The sequence below is a fragment of the Colossoma macropomum genome, unplaced genomic scaffold (genome assembly GCF_904425465.1).
Source record: "Colossoma macropomum unplaced genomic scaffold, Colossoma_macropomum, whole genome shotgun sequence".
In the NCBI taxonomy this organism is placed as follows: domain Eukaryota; kingdom Metazoa; phylum Chordata; class Actinopteri; order Characiformes; family Serrasalmidae; genus Colossoma; species Colossoma macropomum.
The window spans coordinates 1573111-1593975 of NW_023494784.1; the positions used below are offsets into that span (position 1 = coordinate 1573111).

General features: G+C 40.7%; 1 protein-coding gene across 2 annotated transcripts in view; it reads left to right on the forward strand.

The window, feature by feature from the left end:
* Positions 1-20865, forward strand: part of frmpd4 (FERM and PDZ domain containing 4) — an 89434-nt gene that overhangs the window by 44290 nt on the left and 24279 nt on the right. For both annotated transcript variants that reach the window (XM_036575486.1, XM_036575494.1), the window contains 6 exons: positions 6280-6446; positions 8053-8155; positions 12692-12737; positions 15714-15818; positions 19636-19743; positions 20070-20201. In XM_036575486.1, the coding sequence (XP_036431379.1) occupies positions 6280-6446; positions 8053-8155; positions 12692-12737; positions 15714-15818; positions 19636-19743; positions 20070-20201 (661 nt within the window). The remainder of the gene's footprint in view (positions 1-6279; positions 6447-8052; positions 8156-12691; positions 12738-15713; positions 15819-19635; positions 19744-20069; positions 20202-20865) is intronic.

Genomic DNA, 20865 nt, shown 5'->3' on the forward strand with positions numbered 1-20865 from the left:
CCATAGGATGCTGACAAAGGCAGACCGCTGGCCCTCTGTGCTGTTAAAGGCGACAGTAACAATAGTAGGACATGCTGAGCTTCGCCTGGTCACCTAGTTAACCTGATCTTCCAGGTAAGAGGAGATTCTGAGACTAGCACTGCGTGCAAGTTCACCCAGAAAGACACTGACGTGAGGGCCGAGCGTTGTTTTTCATGTGACTGGATGGAATAACAATAATCAACATCTCCAGCCTGGGTACAGTCCATCCCTTCCAGGCATAAACGCTGGTTATCTAACCGCTGGTCAGCTCCAGCGTGGGGGAAGCCTCAGCCTTCTAATCAGACTGTGGTGCGCTTTGGAAAAGAAGGCTTTTGAAGCCTGGTGTGATCAGCGTTTGTCAGGATGTCAGAGCGAAGTTGTGATGTAGGTGTAATTTCTAGATGTGGCACAATCGGTGGCTGATGATTCACGAGGCGGAAGACAGACAGCAGAAGATTCACTGCTGAGTCAAAAAAGCACTGAAACCCAATGTTAAAGGGACAGTCCACCACAGTTTAACTCTGTGGTCACTGTGTCTGGTAGACTGACTTTGCTACACTCTTACAGGTGCCGAAATGGGTCAAAATTACAAGACGTGAAGCTGTTCACAGTGGTGGTGACTTACTGAGTCAGAACTGTTCACAGTGGTGGTGATAGGAACCAGACGTCCACCTCTAAAAGCTCCCTCACAGAAAGTTACTACATGAAATGGTTGTGAATTCACTGCCTGATGTCTGAGATTTTGTTCTGCAGTAGGTTTGGCCTTTAAATCCATTCATGGTGGAGGGATACATGCAGTGAGGCAAAATAGTCCCCAAAGAAAACTTATTATTTCAGATTTTCCACTATTTTCCATCATCAACATTCCATATAGACTCAGAAGACTCGTGTAGGTTCACTGGTGGTTCTGGATATTAAATAAAATGTCTATATTTGTGTTGTAGTCATGGCGACCCCTGGTTCCTATCACCACCACTGTAAAGACGTCTGAACCATTTCACACCAAACCACTCTGAATCTCTCTGTTTACATCTCAATCACTGAATTATGCAGAACATTTTGAAAAATTGGTGTAGTTTAGTCTAATGACAGACTTCTTAATTTCTAATGAAAGAAATAACGCTTGAAATGAGCAACATTGTCTGCTTTAACTACACATAATGATTAAAAAACAAGTCATAAATAATCTAGAAACAGGCTGAATAATCTTTAATAATGTTATTCTTACAACAATCTCAGAGTGAAAAATATGACACATATGGACTAGAATGAAGATGCAGTGAACAGTTCGCAGTTCTTTCCAGTCTCATTTTTCGAAAACAAGCTTTTTAAAGTTAAGAACCTCCACAAAGTGTAAACGTTCGACACCAATTAAAACCAAGAACCATTCAGGAGGCTTTATTTTTAAGAGTGTAGCTGCTAAACTGTTCAGGAGATAGAAGAAGCGGTTGCTAAGGAAGCCCCTGAGGATGAAACTGGGACCAGAATCAACAATTCCAGCAGAGTGCTGCATTTTTAATGACCCTTCCCAATTAGCCGTCCCTTCCTCTGGTCTTCCTGTGACTCTCTCCACTCTGCACGTTCTCCTGGACGGTCCGACCGAATGCAACCGAGGAGCCCAGAATGGAGACAGTACTTGTTGATTAGCCTCCCGCTGAGAGCTCTGCGTGTGCATTAACTCAGTGTGAGCGCGGCAAACCCCCGTTACAGCGGAGCCACATGAGCGGCTAATGCTAGTGATTAGTGCCCGTCAGGGTCCTCGGAGCGCGGGGCTCGGGAGGCGGGCCATCTTTAGCAGGTGGCCATGGTTGGAGACAAGACAGCGCGCTTCCTGCTAGCTGGCACCCGTATGTTTCTGCACCGCACACAATCTGTTGGCCTCGTCACGTTTGTGCTGGCGCGTGTCCCGCTCATATTTTTGTCTCGGAGGTCCGACCTCGCCCCCCCGTGTCGCTGCGCAGAGATGAAGTGAATGAACCAGCCACAGCTCAGGGTCGTGTTTGCGGTTTTGTAAGTGATAATCTGTGAGGTGAACGCGAACCTCGGTGTAGGGATGTTCTGCGGGTCGCGCGGCCTCCCCTCGCTCCTTCTCTCGCTGCGGCTTGAAAGATTAATTGTAGGGTTTCAGCGCAAAGTGCAGCGCGTGTCAGGAGTGATGGTGACGGCCTTGCCCGGCCCATGGCTCTAATTAGCTAACAATGTGGGCTACTCAAACAGAGCGGCAGCTTTGAGAGCGCGGGGGAATAAAACATGGCTGATTTCAACAGAACAGGCTGCTGTACAGACTCACATTTTCCTCTGATCACGATTAGTGACTAGCCTAGCGCCTAGCCGCTAGGCCATGTTCGAAGCTGTTGTAGAACACTCTTTATAAAACAGATAGTTCTGGTCCTAAAATCTGATTGGTTGAGCCGCATTCAAAGCCTTTCTAAAATCCACAATATTACACTCCAATGACCCCCTCACAGGAACTGAACACGAAAAACCCTTAGTGTTAGTGAAATAATCTTTGACTCTCATGCTGCTCACGTGGAGCACCGAGTGCACTGATGAAGTAAGAACCCATTTTTTTGTTTAAACTGAGAATCTGACGGCTTATTTTCTTAACTAGAACCAGGCTGGTCAGCTAGCTAACAGGCTAAAATATAGCAAACATGCTAAACAACTCCATCATTAATATCACAGGCTTGAATTAAAACACTTACGATATGATTAACTGTAAAACGGCAGTACAAAAGACCAAAAAAGTCACTTTAATGTCTTACAAGCTTGTCCGTTTTGTCGCGTCAAACCCAGGCTGAATCCCAAATGCCTCCGTATGCCCTAATAGTGTTCTAGCTATGAAAGTTCTAGCCTCTACAGCCAAACAGTGCATCATTTATCGAGTGTGGATGTGTCTGAGGCCCACATGACTGTTTCTTAGCTGTATTTTGCTCTGTTGGGCTGCAGGATCCAGTATTTAAACTCCTATGTAGTGCACTATGTAGGGAGCAGGGAGCCGTTTGAGATTCAGCCCCAGTGTGAGAAGAGGGCGCCGCTGGATTGGTGCTAAATAAGACTCACGCTGGTAATTTGGTGACCAAAAAGTACTTAAAAAGCAAAGGTTTCTGTATTAAGCAGTGCTGTGTTATCATATGTTCACTGTTATGTGACAAAAAATTAAAATGACCGCAGTGAACAGCGACGGGTGACCGAGCGCTCTCATTCAGCAGTCCATGGTTGCTTGGAACTACATTTCTTGGTGAAATACTTGTTTATGTCAATTATTATATAATATAATAATAACAAGAGTTATTTTCTGAAAAATACTGTATTTTATCATTTTATGTTGGCTGCCGTTTTATACCAGCAATAAGCCACTTGAGCTGCGCATTACTGTAATTTGATCATGGGGAAGAGGGTTTTACTGCGCTTTGCGTCGTGCCTAAGAACACCCTTCCCTGTGATGAAACTGCAGTAACGCACAGCCTCTTGTGGCTTATTGCTTTAATATACACACAACTGAATTTTGCATTACTGCACCAAAACACCAAACCCTTCTGCTGTTAATGGAATAATCTTTGACTGTAGTTCTGCTTGCATGGACAGCTGATTACACTATTGAAGTGAGAACCCAGTTCAGTTTAAACTGAGGGCCTGACAGCTAGAACTATGCTAATCTAGCTAGCTAACAGGCTAAAAGGTTCTTAATTAAAGTACTTACTACATGATTCACTGTTAAACTGCAATATAAAGGACTAAAGAATGTCACTTGAATGTCTTACACACTTCTAACCACACTTGCTGTAGTTCTGCTTCAAATAGCGTTAAACTCTGAATCTCACATGAATATTTATTAGTGATGTCACGCACTGATTGGGTGCGGGAGCCAGTTTTAAGTCCTGTGTATGACTCTAAGATTAGAGAGCCATTTGAGCTTCAGCCCCATTGTGGGGGGGGAAAGGAGGTACAGCACAGTTAGCTTGGTGCTAAATAAGACTGGAAATCTCAAAAAGGCGCTAATGGAAATTAGCATTGTAGTTGTGGTGGTAATTTGGTGAGGGAAAACTGTAAAATGAAGGTTTTTGATTAAAACTGTGATATTATATGCATGACTGTATTAAATTCATCAAACGACTGCAATATACGGTGACGGGTGACATTTTCTTGTCCTCTTTCCGAAGTCCATGGTTGCTTGGCGACAGCAACATAAAGGAACTACGCTTCTTGGTGGAACAATTGTTTTTTCTTGATTATTAATAATAAATTAATTATTGAAAAATTGTGTATTTTATCACATTTTATGTTGGCCATCATTTTATAGAAGTAATAAGCCACTTGAGGCTGTGCGTTACAGTGGTTTTATCGCTGGTAAGGCTTTTTTCTGCCTAATAACACGTCTTACCCGTGATAAAATCACTGTAACGCACGGCCTCTTGTGCCTTATTGCTTTATTATAATTTCAGAATAACGTGTGGAGGATTTTTATAGAAAATATATACTCAAAGATGCATAAGAACAGTCTTGTGTACCTTCTTCTCAAGACCACCAGATTGAGAATCACTGGTTCAGAGCACCGTAAGATATGGAGGCTGGTTGACACTTGATATAATATTTACTTAAGTTATGTATGTTTGAATATTAGACATACAAACAGTAAAACTTGGATTTAATATCTCAGCTCTACCAGCCACGTTACAGCCAGGCTAGTCCCTGATAATTCAGCAAATAATTCCTGATATAAAGGCACGGCTCTCGCCGGGAGCTGTTTTACTTGCTAATGAAGGGCTCGAGGAAATAATGTGATAATCAGGGCCAAAGGTCCGAGTGGGCACAGCTGACCTCCACGTTCCCAGACAGCGCTGACCGTGTCTCAGACATCATTACGCCTCTTCCTGGCTGAGCTGCTAATTCAGTTTCTTAAGCACACAAAGGCCAGAGACAATATGTCATCAAGTAGGGCGCAGCATGGCAATTTAACAAGCCAATGGGTCTGTTCCACTGACACAGTCCTCTTACTGTGGTGACTGTGTGGAAACATCTGCGGTAAACAGTTAAACAGTTTTTATTTCCCAGAAAGTGTTTACAAATGTTAATAATAATAATAATAATAATAATAATGATAATAATAATAATGATAATAATAATAATAATAATAATAATTAGAGAAGCACCTATCTTGAATTTTTGATATTCTAATTTCTTTACAGCCAGGTTTATTGATGGCCAATCTTTAGGCCAATTTTTATTAACTTTTTTAAATCCAAAGTCAAATTTGATCATAAAATAAGTGCCGGCAAAATTCATAGACTATTTTGTCATTCATCAGTTTGATCTTTGGCGTACCATCAAACTCACGTCTAGTAGCACAAATGTTTAATGACCTAAAACAGTGCTTGTTTGCAGTTAACTAACTAAAATTATTATCAATATTAATTATAATACTAGTAATGACAGTAAAAATAGATAGTAACGATAATATTAATCATTTGTCGCAATCCAATACAAACGATTGGCCTAAAGTTAACAGAGCCACAGTCTGTCTTACATTCTCTAAAATTATTATCTAATGTTCAACAAGCGTACACTTACTTTTTACAGTTAAAACAAAGTTTAAACAGCACTGCATGCTAAATATTTTGCGAATGTTAAAGGGCCGTATCATGGAGTTTTTCTCACATTTTAAAATAAAGGAGGTTTGATGTAAAATATTAACACTAAGCTGCAACAACATCCTGTTTTGATCTCATTGTTTGTGTGGTGTCATAAGAACCAACTCATTTACATATATCCACATATTCAACCTATATCCGTTTAGTCCCGCCCACCCAACCTCTAGTAGTTTAGCTCTGCCCAATCACACTGAAGTTATAAGGAGTGTTTCAGCTATGAGAACTTTCTGCATGAGGCACAATACGGGGCAGCCAGTCACAGCAGAGCTCATTTACATATATCAGTCTTAAAGGCACGGTGATAAAAGCCACCTGTTTAATTCTATGGGATAAAGAGAGTATGGTCTGGCAGCGCATTTTTTATGAGTACGAGTAAATACTAGTACTGGGCCGATACCCGATACTCGATACCAATATCAGTATCAATGCATCCCATTCTTTCCTCTTTCTCTTTCTGTCTCTCTCTCTCTCTCTCTTTCTTTTCTCTTTGTGTCTCTTTCTCTCTCTCTCTCTCTCTCTCTCTCTCTCTCTTTCTTTTCTCTTTCTGTCTCTCTCTCTCTCTCTCTCTCTCTCTCTCTCTCTCTCTCTCTCTCTCATGCTTTTTCAGTCACGTCTCTCAGACCAGCTCACTGGAGGAGGTGCGTCTGGGTCTGGACGGGGATAGGTTAGTGCCCCCAGCGCCCCGGAAGGTTGAGATGAGACGAGATCCGGTGTTGGGCTTCGGCTTCGTGGCAGGAAGTGAGAAACCGGTGGTGGTCCGCTCCGTCACCCCAGGTAACCTGGCCGAGGTTCACTGTGCTGCCCTCTGCTTTCCACATTACACATGCATGTGTCACTATATTGCATCATGAAAATTTCATAGGACACACAAAGCTGAGCTTAGGGTTCTATTAATGTTTCATCTCTTTCATAAGCACAGTGCCTGCATCGTTATCTCAGTTCAATCATCGCTTGTAATTAATTGTTTTATAATTGAAGCAAGTAGCGCAGGTCTGAGGTGTGCTGTGTTTTGATGATGCAATCTAATTACATTTCTTACGAACTGCATTTTTTATGAACTGGTTCTTTCAAAGTTTTTGAAATTGAGAATTAAAAAAATGCTAGTCTGCTTTAATAGTAATGATAATGATCTTTATTTTTGTAGTATTTTTCATGCTGCTGGCAGCTCAAAGTGCTTTACAGACAGGTAATAGAATAGTAGAAATTATGAGTATTAATTTAAAATCATATAAGACAACGATACAGATCAAATTAAAAAGATTCATTCACCAAACAGTTTTAATGAAGCTCTGAGTTTTCAGATGTTTATTAAAAGTGAGCTCTGAGCTCGACTGTCTAATAAAAGCTGAACTGAGCTCCACAGTTTAGAAGCAGAATAACTGAAAGAGTCTCTCCACGTTTTCTGTGTTTTACTGAAGGTGTTCAGAAGGTCAGAATCTGCAGATCTGAGGTCATAAACAGACAGACGGTCAGGAGCTTTAAGGTCATTTAGAGCTTTAAAAACCAGCAGCAGAGCTTTAAACTCTCTCTAACAGATCCAGGCGGTCAGTGCAGTGTGTAAACGGGGTTATATGAGCTCTCTGTGTTGGTGCTGTGAGGATCCGTGCTGCTGAGTTCTGTACGGGTTCTAGAGGATGGATTGTTTTCTCCAGTAAGAAGATCATTACAGTGATCAACTCTGCTGAACAAATGCAGCAACGAGTTTCTCTGCGTCGCTCTGAGAGAAAAGGCTGAACTTTAGAGATTTTCTTATGATAAAAAGCTGCTTTAGTGACTGTTTACATGCAGATTAAACAGAGCTCAGAGTCTAAGATCACACCCAGGTTTCCTACCACAGGTTTGGTAGATGAAGCTAAAGAGCTTCAACTAGAAGATTCTCATAAAGCAGCTTTCTTTGAGTTTCTGTACCAACAATCAGTATTTTAGTCTTTTCTTGATTTAGTTGTAGAAACCTTTGCAACATGCACTGAGAAATATCAGACACACAGCTGGTTAGTCTGTCTACAGAGTCTTGATTATTAGAAGGATTGGAAATGTGTAATTGTGTCATCAGCATGGCTCTTAAAATTGATGTCATGTTTCCTAATGACATCACCCAGAGGTAACATGCACAAAGAGAAAAGCAAAGGCCCTAAAACTGAACCTTGAGGGACTCCACAAGAAATGTTGAGTGAATGATTTCCCAGTGGAACCAAGAACTGCCTGAGAGGCCCAATATTCAAGTGATTAACAGTATCAAAAGCTGCACTAAGATCCAGTAAGACCAGAACAGAAGGATTTTTGTGGACTTTTTGTACTGTATTACTGTCTGACTTGGACTCGGAACTGTCTGAACGTGATGGAAATAAAGAGTTAAACACTTAAACCTTTTTTTCCACAGGGGGTCCTTCTGAGGGCAAACTCATTCCCGGAGACGAGATAGTCATGATAAACGACGAGGCTGTCAGTTCTGCTCCCAGAGAGCGAGTCATCGACCTGGTCAGGTACTGGACTCTGACTAAGCTCCACACTGATGCACTCATAAAACAAGCTTTATGGGGAGATATTTCAGAATTTCTGCATAATTAAATAGTTAAGATTTAAATAAATGAATAAATCATAAGGGGTTACTCATTCAGAGTGGTTTGATGTTAAATGCTCTGAGAGACTTGCTAAGTCAGAAGTGTTCACAGTGGTGGTGATAGGAACCAGACATCTACCTCTAAAAGCTCCCCCACAGAAAGTTACTACATGAAATGGTTATGAATTCACTGCCTGATGTTTTATGGCAATTTTGAGAAGATTTTGGCCAACAAATCCATTCGAGGTGGAGGGGTACATCTTGTGAGACAAAGCAGCTCCCAAAGAAAACTTAATTGTTTCCGATTTTCTACTATTTTCCATCGTTAACGTTCCATATGAACTCAGAAGACACATGTAGGTTCACTGGTGGTCTTGAATAGTAAATAAAATGACTATATTTGTGTTGGTTCCTGTCATCAACACTGTAAAGAACTCTGAACCTGTACAATCAACCAGTTTTCATCAAACTACTCTGAATGATTGACTGAATTATGCAGAAGTTTTGATCAGTGGAACTTTAAGGTTTTAAAGTAGGTGTTCAGATATATAGTCTGGGTCCCATGGGCTCCTATTGTAGCTCTGAACGCCAAGTGAATGTGAACGACACCTGGATCGACATCAAAGTTCAGAACAGTACAAGTTGGACACCTGCTGGTCCAGGGTTTCTTCTGAAATGAAGGGTATTAATAGGGGAGTTTGTCCCCCTTTGCTGCATTAACAGCATCCACTCTTCAGGGAAGGTTTACACTAGATGTTGGAACATTGCTGTGAGGATTTGATTGAGCAATAGTGAGGTCAGGTCCTGATGTTGGATGGTCAGTTCTGGATCAATAATCATCCCAAAGGTATTGGATGGAGCTCCATCACTCCAGAGAACACAGTTCCACTGCTCCACAGCCCAATGCTGGGGGCTTTATACCCCTCTCAGGATCATGTGCAGCTGCTCCAGAGACGCCCATTTTATTGGTCAGTGCTTTATCATGGAGGTTATACAAGCTGAACAGCTACTTAAAGGCCGCCAATTTTTGACACAGGTCTTCAGTTTGTATAATCTCCATAGAAAAGCATCGACTAATAGAATAAGATGCTCTGCAACAGCTACACATGAGCCTAAGGTCACCATGCCCAGTTCACTGTTTCGAAGGTCTGCCTAGATATTTGGACATTCAGTAAACATCAGGGTCCTGTTACATCCTTTGTAAAGCTAACACAGCATTACACAATAAGAAAATCATACCAACAGTGAAACGTGATGGTGGTAGTGTGATGGTGTGGGGATGCTTTGCTGCTTCAGAGAATGAGCAACTTGCCATAATTCTGCCAGAAAGTCCTGCAGAAGAATGTCCGGTCATCAGTCCATGATCTGAAGCTCAAGCACAGTTGGATTGTCCAGCAAGACAATGACCCAAAGCACAAAAGCCGCCTCTGAATGGCTCAAAAGAAACAGGATTTGGGCTGGTCTAGGCAAAGACCTGATGTGAACCCCAATGAGGTACTGTGGCAGGACTTTAATGAGTCTGTCCATGCTCCAAAGCTGACCAGTGTGGCTCAGTTCTGCAAAGAAAAATGAAGTTCTAATGAAGAATGAAGTTCTAATACCAGAATGTCACATATTACACATAAAAACATTTGAAAAGTGAAAAGTGGGGATCAAATATTGAGGTAGATAACCTGGTATCATTATGGTAAATAAGTAATTAAAGTGTACAATTTACAGTATATAATAACTCAAAATTCTTGAATATTTGAATTTTAAATAAAACATCTAAAAACACCTTTTGGTGTCTGTATATAAAACAACACAAACTATTAATATAACAAATGATTCCAAGCTTTCGAACAGTAGTATAGGAGAGCACTTCAGGTCTAAACAGCATCTACAACAACAGCAACAACAACAACAACAACGAAAACAGTGAAGACAAATTGAAAGAGGCCTAAAAGAGACTTTATAAAGAAAAATCCCTAAACTGAGGAGAAGTGTGAGGCACCATCTGCCTGCTAACAACACCGTAATGTCTTTATCCCCACAGTTTCACACCAATTCACACCTCCACACTCCAGCTACTGTCATGTGACCCTTACAATTTCTGTGAAGCACCCGCAGAGATTTAAAGGAGTCGTTTGGCTAAAAATCAAGTTTACACAATCCCGCCAGCAACCCCCCCCACACACACACACACACACACACACACACACACTGTAAATGCAGTCCATCAGCCAAGACTTGTTTGGTGTTCGAAGTAGTTGCTTCTTTAGTTTCAGCACTGGAGCTATGAGGCTAATGTGGCTGAGTAATGGCGTATTTGCCTCACCAGTTGCATGATGCTAAAACTCACCTCAAAGCATGTGGAGGTGAAGTACTTTAGCACAGCCATAGACACCAACTCACCAAGTTGGGAGTGCAGTGAACCTGCACAGAACAGTCTGAAAACAGCTGCAAAGGTGAAACAGCATTTAACAGCTGGAAAAAAATAGGATTTTAAGCATGCGAGGTTGCTGTGGCAACCAAAAAACAAACTGTGCTGTTTTCTGCTTGCACATATTTGACTTGCAGGTTCTTTCCCCTGTTCGACTGTGGCCTGGTATGTAAATTAGTCTTATTCTAGTATATGATGAGGGTTAGCTGACCTAATTCTGTATTTTTAAATTAGAATTTTATTTTCACTTGATGATGACCCTCATTTGAATGGGTTCGAAGCATATTTTTAAGGAACCATGTCTAATTTAATCCATTTCCCCATTTTCTGCTTTGTGATTTGCTCATAATGTTATAAGATGACAGTCTTAAAAAAAAACTAACTTTAGGGGGTTTCAAGCCATATTTATGTGTTAGCCCACTACTGTCATTTAACAATCTGTTACTGTTACACATTTAGCTAGCTAGTTTGAACAGGACTAAAGGGTTATTTAATCAAATCTAGGCGAAGGTAGGTGCTGAAAATATGTAATTTGTAACAGATAATCCAGATATAAATATGAACCAGTCAAGGTAATTACGTTTTAGTCATTTTCACGTGTAATGACGTTAAATTGAATATACGGTATCTCCTCACCAGTTATCTTAGAGAGCAGTGAAGCGAGTATTTTAACATGATATTTCATTAAAAATTGAAATAACTTCTCATATCATATAAAACCATAGCTGACACAACACAGCGTTCAGATTTGAAATTGGTGATTGGTCAGCTGAGATGTAACAGTTTAAGTCAAAACTACTATTTCCACACTATTATGTGGTCAGATTGTTCAAGTTTCAAGTTTATTTGTCATTTGCACAACATGTCAGGACATTCGTGCATTGAAATGAGGTGAGGCTCATTAGTCACTCTACAGAAAGTAAATACAAGAAAATACTGAAAGTGAAATATATATAATATAAACAAAATATACATGAAATATAGAGACAGGAGGGACCTATGTAAGCAGAATGTACAATGCTATGTACAAATATATTTATATTAAACAAGAGATAATCTGTGAAGAGTATATACATTTTAAAGTGACTAATAGTAATAGTTCTACATAGTTTTCTGGTTCAGCTTTGTCTATTTCTGCTGCAAACCTCAAGAGCTCTATCGTAATATTAGTATCTGCTGTCACACCAACAATCACTGGTGATTCCTCGTCTTCATCACATTCAACAATGACTTGAGAATGTGAAGAATCTGGCTCTGGGGATTCCAGTATACAAGTCAGTCGTGGTAGTCTGTCATCACAGCAGTCTTCACTGTTGTCCACTATTGACATCACGCAGCACATTTTCAGCCATCAAATTTCAAACACGTTTTCCAGCTTAACTCACATCCACATCTCTTCAGTAGCAAAAGAAGATATGATCTCTTCAGGGGGTCCATTAGCTGTTGATTGGGCTCAGCCACTATTCCAGTCGTCTTGGCACACCACTTCTAGATGTCCTCAGAGACTCAGTGTCTTGACTCACTCTGCTTCCCAGCAGGTTTAGCCACATGGCTAAGGCTAGCAGTTCCTTCACCCTCCTGTCACTGGAGTAAAACACGTCTTTAGCAGCACTTTAGCTCGAGCTCGAGTGAGTTCTCCAGCTCAGCTGTGAAACGCTCCTACTCAGGTTGGCCTGCGTCCCTCGAGAAGTAAACGTCAGCGATCCTGAGCGCCGTATATTATCTCTGTTAACTTAAAACTCTCCAAACCACCACAGCGTTTCGTTTCTGTGTGGGCAACGTGCGAACACGTACTTCACAGAAAAGCCTTCAAATAATCCTGCTCCAGGGTTTTAGAGCAGACCGGATGATGTGAATTTACTGCAACTTTCACAAAACCATTTGTAAAAACTCTAAGGTTTAAATCAGGGCAGAAAGCGTATTTTGGCTGACTGTTAAGAGCCAATTATCTCAGATATGTGTAGGCGGCAACGTTCGGTCCCAAACAGGCATAATAGCTTGAAAGGTTTGTTTAATCTTTTCTCTTTCTCATTTTAGGAGCTGTAAGGAGGCCATTGTTCTGACGGTTGTTCAGCCGTATCCTGTAAGTTTTCCCAACATCTCTGAACGTTCATCTATTCTTTAGTTATGTAGACAAAATCATGTTGCTTTTGTCTTCCTGACAGAATTTGAATGTGTATTGTAAAAACACTCACTGTTCACTTTATTAAAAACACCTACCTTGTTAGAAACACCTACCTTGTGCTTCCACTCACTGGCCACTTTATTGGAAACACCTACCTTGTACTTCCATGCACTGGCCACTTTATTAGAAACACCTACCTTGTACTTCCATGCACTGGCCACTTTATTAGAAACCTCTAACTTGTATGTTTACCACCCTAAAAATATCCAACCAAGAGTGGTTCTGTAGTCAGAAACTGACCGTTGATGTCCAGAGGATGGCTAACACAAATTAGCTACAAGAGACGTCATCACATTTGACCTGGGGCCGAACTCTTGCAGACTCTTTGGGCTGTGCCCCCACCCATGGGCCTGGCTTATAATTCACTAACTCTCTCTCTCATGTTTAGCAAGTTGAAGATTCCCCACTAGGAGGAGCTATTGGCACTCAAGTAGCTTTTGTGTGCATCACTGAAAGGGAGGAAACTGGCATGAAACTATACTAGGCTAAAGGGAAAAATCATAAAAAGTGACAGATTTGTTACTCAAAGGCCTCTTAAAAGGTCCACATATCCATGTCTAAGGTTGAGTTGTCGAAACAGATGCTAAGCCCAGTGGAACAGTCAATATACGCCACCAATCTTGGTGGCAACATAGAGGCGCTGGCAGTTATTTGCAGTGGTAAAAATGAGAGACACTACTGCCAAGAATCAATAAAGAATAAATTAAAAATTGACTTGATTATGCCATCATGTGCTTAGCCAGTTGCTACTATAAAGGAACATGGTGGCTATCAAGCACAGCCTCTTTGACACACTTTTGCCTGCTGTCTTGTTACAAATACCCTTGTTCTATAATATGTATTGCTAGAATGTCCCTTGTACATTTAAATAGGTGTTGTTGGTAAAACTTTGATGGGACTTTGATGATCCCAGAGCTACAGTCTGTAACTGTCCTCCAGCAAGGTGGAGCTGAGAGGGGTTTCTGATAAAGTGGCCAAGGAGGGTGGATTGATGGAAATCTCTTATTTATAAATGTGAATGTTTCAAACTTGTTCAAACACACTCAAGATGTGTTTCTCTGCTTAGGTTGCCATGAAACATCCTAAGGTACATCCCCATTTCTAAAGAAAGTTGGGACGTGATGAAAAATGTAAATAACAACAAAATACAATGATGTGCAAATCATTTAAATCATATATTTCATTGAAAATAGTATAAAGACCACATATCAAATGTTGAAACTGAGAAATTTTATTGTTTTTTTTTGAAAAATATTTGCCCATTTTGAATTTGATGCCAACAGCACGTTCCACAAAAGTTGGGACGGGGGCAACAAAAGGCTGGTAAAGTTGTGTAATGCTTAAAAAAAAAACAATTGGTGGTTAATTGGCAACAGGTCAGTAACATGATTGGGTATAAAAGAGTTTTTCAGAAGTAAAGATGAGGACGGGTTCACCACTCTGTGAAAGACTGCACAATCAAATAGTGCAACAATTCAAGAATAACGTTTCTCAACATAAAATAGTAAAGAACTTTTGTTTTTCATCATCTATGGTACATAATATCATTAAAAGATTCAGAGAATCTGGAGAAATCTCTGTATGTAAGGGACAAGGCCAAAAACCAGTATTCACTGGCCGTGATCTTTGGGCCCTCAGACAGCACTGCATTAAAAACAGACATGATTCTGTAGTGGAAATCACTGCATGGGCTCAGAAACACTTCTGAAAACCACTGTCTGTGAAAAAGTTTGGCGCTGCATCCACAAGTGCTAATTAAAACTCTTAAACTCAAAAAAGAAACTGTATATAAACAGCATCCAGAAATGCTGCCACCTTCTCTGGGCCCGAGCTCATTTAGAATGGACTGAGGTGAAGTTCCTAAACGCTTACAGAGTGTTGTTAAAAGAAGAGGTGATGAAACACAGTGGTAAACAGGCCCCTGTCCCAACTTTGTTGGAACGTGTTGTTGGCATCAAATTCAAAACGGGCATATATTTTTCAAAAACCAATACAATTTTTCAGTTTCAACATTTGATATGTTGTTATTGTACTGTTTTAAATTAAATTTAAGGTTTAAATGATTTGCACATCATTGAATTTTTATTTACATTTTGCACACCGTCACAACTTTTTTGGAAATGGGGTTGTACTTGCAAAAGCTCACTGGAGTGCTACCCTGCAGACAAATTTGTGCAAAGGCTTGATTTTGATGTAGTTGTGCTGTTCTAATTGGAGATGAAAGCTTTTTGTAGTTAGCATATTCCAGAGGCCTTAGCACTTAAACTGAACAATTAGCTCTGTGTCCCGAATCTGAACCAGACATCATCTACTTAAACTTAAAAGACAACCCAGCTATGTTTCTTCTGTTGATTTTACTACTTACGTTACCCTCAGCTCAAGTTTCCTCCAGCATAGAGAACAAAGCTAGCGCTTTATTCTACAATAGCAGTGCACGCTAAAGATAGCAGAACCTGATCTCCACTTGTTTGTAACTGGGTTCACTTCAGCGTATAGGATGAAAGTCTTTTCGTGGCCATAAACGATCTGAGAGGCACAAACTGTCGAAGCTAGCGGAACGTAGACAGCGCTAGGAATAGCTAGTGCTGTGACTCAGCATCTACAGGGACTTCCCCTCAAACACAAACACGTCCCATTCATTTCTCACAGAGGGATAAACACAGTACAGAGCGACGCATGGTTTGAGTTCTAATTTTACATTCTTACGATATCACACCAGCTCAGAGTGCTACGGGAACGGTGTTCTTCAGGCCACGGACCATTAGTGAGACGCAGTATGCTAGCAGTGGGTCACATCTCTCTGTTCTTGTTGTTAAGTGAGGCAGCGTAGCTGAGTCATCTGCCTCCTCATGTGTGTCACTTTATTTTCCACAGTCACCCAAGTCTGCCTTCATCAGCGCTGCCAAAAAGGCCAAGCTGAAGTCCAACCCGGTCAAAGTGCGTTTCGCCGAGGAGGTCATTATTAACGGTCAAGTACCTGTAAGTGGAAAATTGCACTATTTCTGCTTCCGTGGCTCTGCTGAACTGAGCACAGCGAGCGAGGAGCTGTGAAAGATCCAAAAAATGTGCATTATTTATTCATTAGAAAGTTAGCAAAGTACGTGAAGTTAAGAAGTTGTTTGTGCATCTATTAGATTCTTGGCTGAAACTGAAAGTGACAAAAACCCAAAATAGCTGACAGTAAATACAAACAGCTTACATAAAGTAAACGTACTAAAATGATTGCAGTCTGTAGCTGCAGAATGTGCCATGACATCCAGCGTCCTCAGCCACACAGAACAGTTGGCATCCAAAGCAATGAATTCCATTATTTGTAGTTATTCTTTGTTATTCTATTCTTTGGCATTCATTTCATAAACAAGTGGCGTGCAGATGGAGTTGGCGCGCTCAAAAGGATCTGTTGTTTTGCTGTTTGTCATGTTTTCAGGTGCTGTCATGCCTGTAGTGGAGAAGGTCTTGAGAGACATGAACAGAGATTATATTTCTTATCCAATGTTTAATGCAGAAACCGTGAAATACAGTCAAGTCAAGTCAAGTCATTATTTCTATAGCACATTTAAAAGACAAGTCTCGGCCGAAGTGCTGCACAATAATATCAATTAAAATAACCACTACTAACTAATCAAAACTTTACAATATATTGATACAAAACAAATTGAATAGAAAGCAATAAAACAAAAATGAGCAAAATAAACAAAATATAAGAACTACACTGGCACAACAGAACCAACCAAGACAGAACAGATACTGACTGCATAATCATTAAAAAGACTCAAAAGCCTGAGAAAATAGATGGGTTTTAAGATTTGACTTAAAAACCTCTATTGTGGGGGATTCCTTAATGAAAAGCTGAAGACCGTTCCAGAGTCTTGGGGCAGCTACAGAAAAGGCCCGGTCACCTTTAAGTCTCTTCCGAGACCGTGGAATGGCTAAGAGCAACTGGTTAGAAGATTGTAGAACTCGTGAGGTGGAATGGAAGCAGAGGTGGTCGGAGATATAGCTCAGAGCCGAGCCATGCAATGCTTTAGAAACAAATAATAAAATTTTAAATTTAATTCTATACTGTTTTATTGGTAACCAGTGCAATGATGCAAGTACAGGGGTGAAGCTCTCCCTTTTCTCAGTGCCAGTCAGGAGCCTTGCGGCCACATTTTGGACCAACTGCAGACGTGACAACCCTGACTGACAGATTCCCAAGTACAGCGAGTTGCAATAATCAATAAGAGAGGAAATAAAAGCATGAACAACAGTTTCCAGTCATATGCAAAAGTTTGAAGATGTAAAGTTTTTAAGAATAGTTCCACATGGATGATATTTGCACTGTTAATCTGCTGCTTAAACTCTTTGAACACGTCCGCGCTGACTGGCACAGGAGAGTGAAGAAAACACGCAGCTTTTTTAATCACTATTTCTCATTTTTAGAAGCGTACAAATGATTTGTAAGTCACTACAGGCCTGTTTAGTCATTTTGGTCAAATTTGTCAGCCGATTTTCCCTTTCAACTGAAATTTCTGACCATTTTTGCATCTGCAAAATGTCAGTGCATCCCTAGTATCTATGGAAAAAATGAAATAGAACATTCCGCTTTGCTGCTCACGCTGTGTCACAGTAGCAGCTCAGCGCACTCAAGTAGATACTAATGTTGCTGCTAGCAAGCTGAATATCGTTATTCAGGTCTTTAACTGTAAAAACTCCCTTCAAATCATCACTACAGTGAAGAGGGTGAATTTCTCAAACCACAGAAATGAACTCTTCAGACGTGAGTAAGTTAACAAGGTCACTTGCTATCCAGATACCTTTCCTCAGACTACTTTTCTCAGACTGAATCGTTTTTATATCAGAATCGCAGTTTAAGAAAGCGAAATTTTCTAATTGCAAGAGCTGCAGTTTTTTAATATTATAACCTACATTATCAAAACGGGAAATTTTATCCTAATAACACAGAGTTTGTGAACTGCCTCTAGATGAGTTAGATCCCATGTGTCAAACACAAGGCCCATGGGCTAAGTCAGGCCCATGACACAGTCCTATTCAGCCCGCGAAATTATTTTAATTCTCTATTATTAGTAGCCCGTTTCGCCCTGAGATGCACTACAGTCCCCAAAATTTATTTTAATTTGGATTATTTTTGAATAAGTATTTAATGCCTATGTTGCTATTGCAGTTTTGGCATATTTTGAATAAACAGTGGCCTGTTAGGGTGACAAAATCTGAAGTAAAAATGAAATAAAAGCGCAGCTGGGCGACCTGAGGTAGATCAATCACAGGCAACCAAACCTCCATGTGTTGTGACATCACAACCACAACTTACTGGCAGTCTGGTGCACTACATTCAGGGGTCGAGCCTGAACTTTATACCTTATAGATAATAATCACAAAATAAATTGCAGTTGCAATATTAGTCAGAAAAATCGCAGTTAGATATTTTCCCAAAATGGTTCCTATTTAGTGCTGAATAAAGATCTGCTTTGGTGGACATCCTAGTAATCTGCTTTCAAATCGCTCAAGCAGTCCTTTGGTTTGAAGTGCTGCACACTGCAAAATATAAAAATATTATTTTTCTGTGGTGTATTTACAAAGTGCAGTACTGCAGTTTCTCTTGAGCAGTACGCCACAACAGTCATGCACAGAATATACTCTAGTGATGTTTTCTACTTATGAATTCTGAAAACTTAACATTGTAAAAACAAAAGCACCACAGAAATGTTGTGTTTCGCTGGTCGTAATTAAGACGTTGTTTTTTTGGTAATGTAGTTACCGCGTCAACTTGGGAATTTTTTCCCATTTTCTCCCCAGTTTAGTCTTCTCCGATTCCACCCACTAATTAGGACTCCGCCAAACACACGATACTACCAGCGCTAGGAGGACAAAGGCGAACACAAGCTTTCTCCAAGTGCAGTGAAGCTCCACTGCATCTTCTCAAACTGCCGCGAACGCAGCGTTACTGGACAGCTGAACCGCCAGTTCTCTTACTTCAGCTAACAGACGCCTGCGCTGACTAGCATCGCACTGAGTGATGAGAGATGTAAACACGTAATCAAAGTGATCAATACAGTAAAAAAGAAGGTCAACAAAACTAAAGCGTTGTGAATACTGTGAACGCGCCCCCTGCTGTTTATCAGAGCGTTGCCGCTCCCCAGTCTCAGTCTCCATTTCCCAAATGCTTTAGCCGAGCGCGCTAACGTTACTCCTCCTAATAAACAGACTCACGTTCAGCTCCGTCTCCTCATTATTCACCACCATCACTGTAATATTTCATCATCAACATTAACACACGAAGGTGATCAGAGGGGCGGTGGAGATCGAGTCTGCAGCGTCTGAGATCTTTAAAACGCAGAGTTAGAAAAGAAAATCATCTCACAGTGAAAGCAGCGTTTTACAGTAGAAATAAATGGAGCTCATTATGCTGGTAACGGACCTTAAACAGAAGTGAGGACCCTGTTGGGGTTCATCCTAAAGTTAGGACAGGAATTAGGAGGTTTAGTCTAGTTAGGATGTTTGTGTGATGCTGTTTTCTTATCTGGAGTTAATGATGAGATTATGAAGTCAGGAACTGTTATTCTGGAATAGATACTGAACTAAATTCAGTCTATACTGAAGTCGCCATGGAGACTAAACAGATCAGATTTCAGACTGAGTAAGTTTGTGTAATACAGCCCCAGAATTTCTGGAATCAAACAGCTCTACTGTGCTTTGTTAGAACGGAGTAGGTTAATGGACGTGGATGTTTCTGGGAGAGTAAGTAATGAGTCTGTTTAATGATTAGCATATGCTAATGCTATTCTACCGCTCGCAGGAAACCGTGAAGGACAACTCGCTTCTCTTCATGCCAAACGTTCTGAAGGTGTACCTTGAAAACGGACAGACGAAATCCTTCAAGTTCGACTGCAACACCTCAATCAAGGTACTTTTCCAGTGGTTCTTTTTGCAAACACAGATGTAACTAACAGCTTTTTAAAGGCGTGTTAATTGACATTCGTCCTCAGTCACAATGTGAATTACCCGCGAGGCTGAGCGGCCCACATTTTGGAGGAATTTGCAGCTTTGATCAGCGCTCTGTCCTGACTTTCTTTAATTATGACCAGAACAAGATCCGAAGGCGCATTCATTTTCTCCCTCTCTCAGTCTTGTGCACGGATAAACACAATTAACCCGTTCACCTGTGTTCCATTACGTCCTTTCCATTTGCCCAGACACGTTAATGAGCCCGGACTGTTTTTGTTTTGAAAGGACGTCCTCCTGACCCTGCAAGAGAAGCTCTCCATTAAAAGCATCGAGCACTTTTCTCTGATGCTGGAGCAGAAGACGGAAGGTTCCAGCACCAAGCTGATGCTGCTGCACGAGCAGGAGATGCTAACTCAGGTACTGTGCTCTCTGTTGGTTCTGACATGGTTCGCAGGGACTTTTGGTTAAGGAATGTGTGGGATCTGGCGGTGAACATGGCCAAACTCTGCCTGACCCAGCATAACATGACTTGTTGGTTGGTCAGAGACGTTATTAAAGGGCTGCAGTATTTCCAGAGTGATATTTTCCAGTTTAAAGACTAGAAAACCTCCTGCTGACGGTGTATCTCAAAGGTGGAAGGCAGTTTTTGAAAAACTACACCTGCTTTGAGGTGATTTTTGGTTTTGAAATGTGTTTATCATTATCTGGTGAATGCAGAAGGAAAGCAGACGGCTAACGATACTATTAGGAAGCTGAATATCTTATTGCAGCCAGATAACTGGGTCCCACTTTATATTAAGTGTGTCTAATAACTGTGTAGTTACACATGAATAACATATGTAGCAATAGTGTAACTAATGATGATTTAGCCAATGTTATAGATGGATTGCAGAAGTACAGCCTGTGTAATTACACGTGTATCAACTTCAGGTTTGCCTCATGTAATTACACAAGTGTATCTTTTTAATGCACTACAGATCAGAAGTCTTTTCCAGCAGTTAAAGGAAGTATGTTTTACATAATTACTGTGGAATAACTGTGTTGTAACAAGGTGACCTAATCACATAACATCGATTAATAC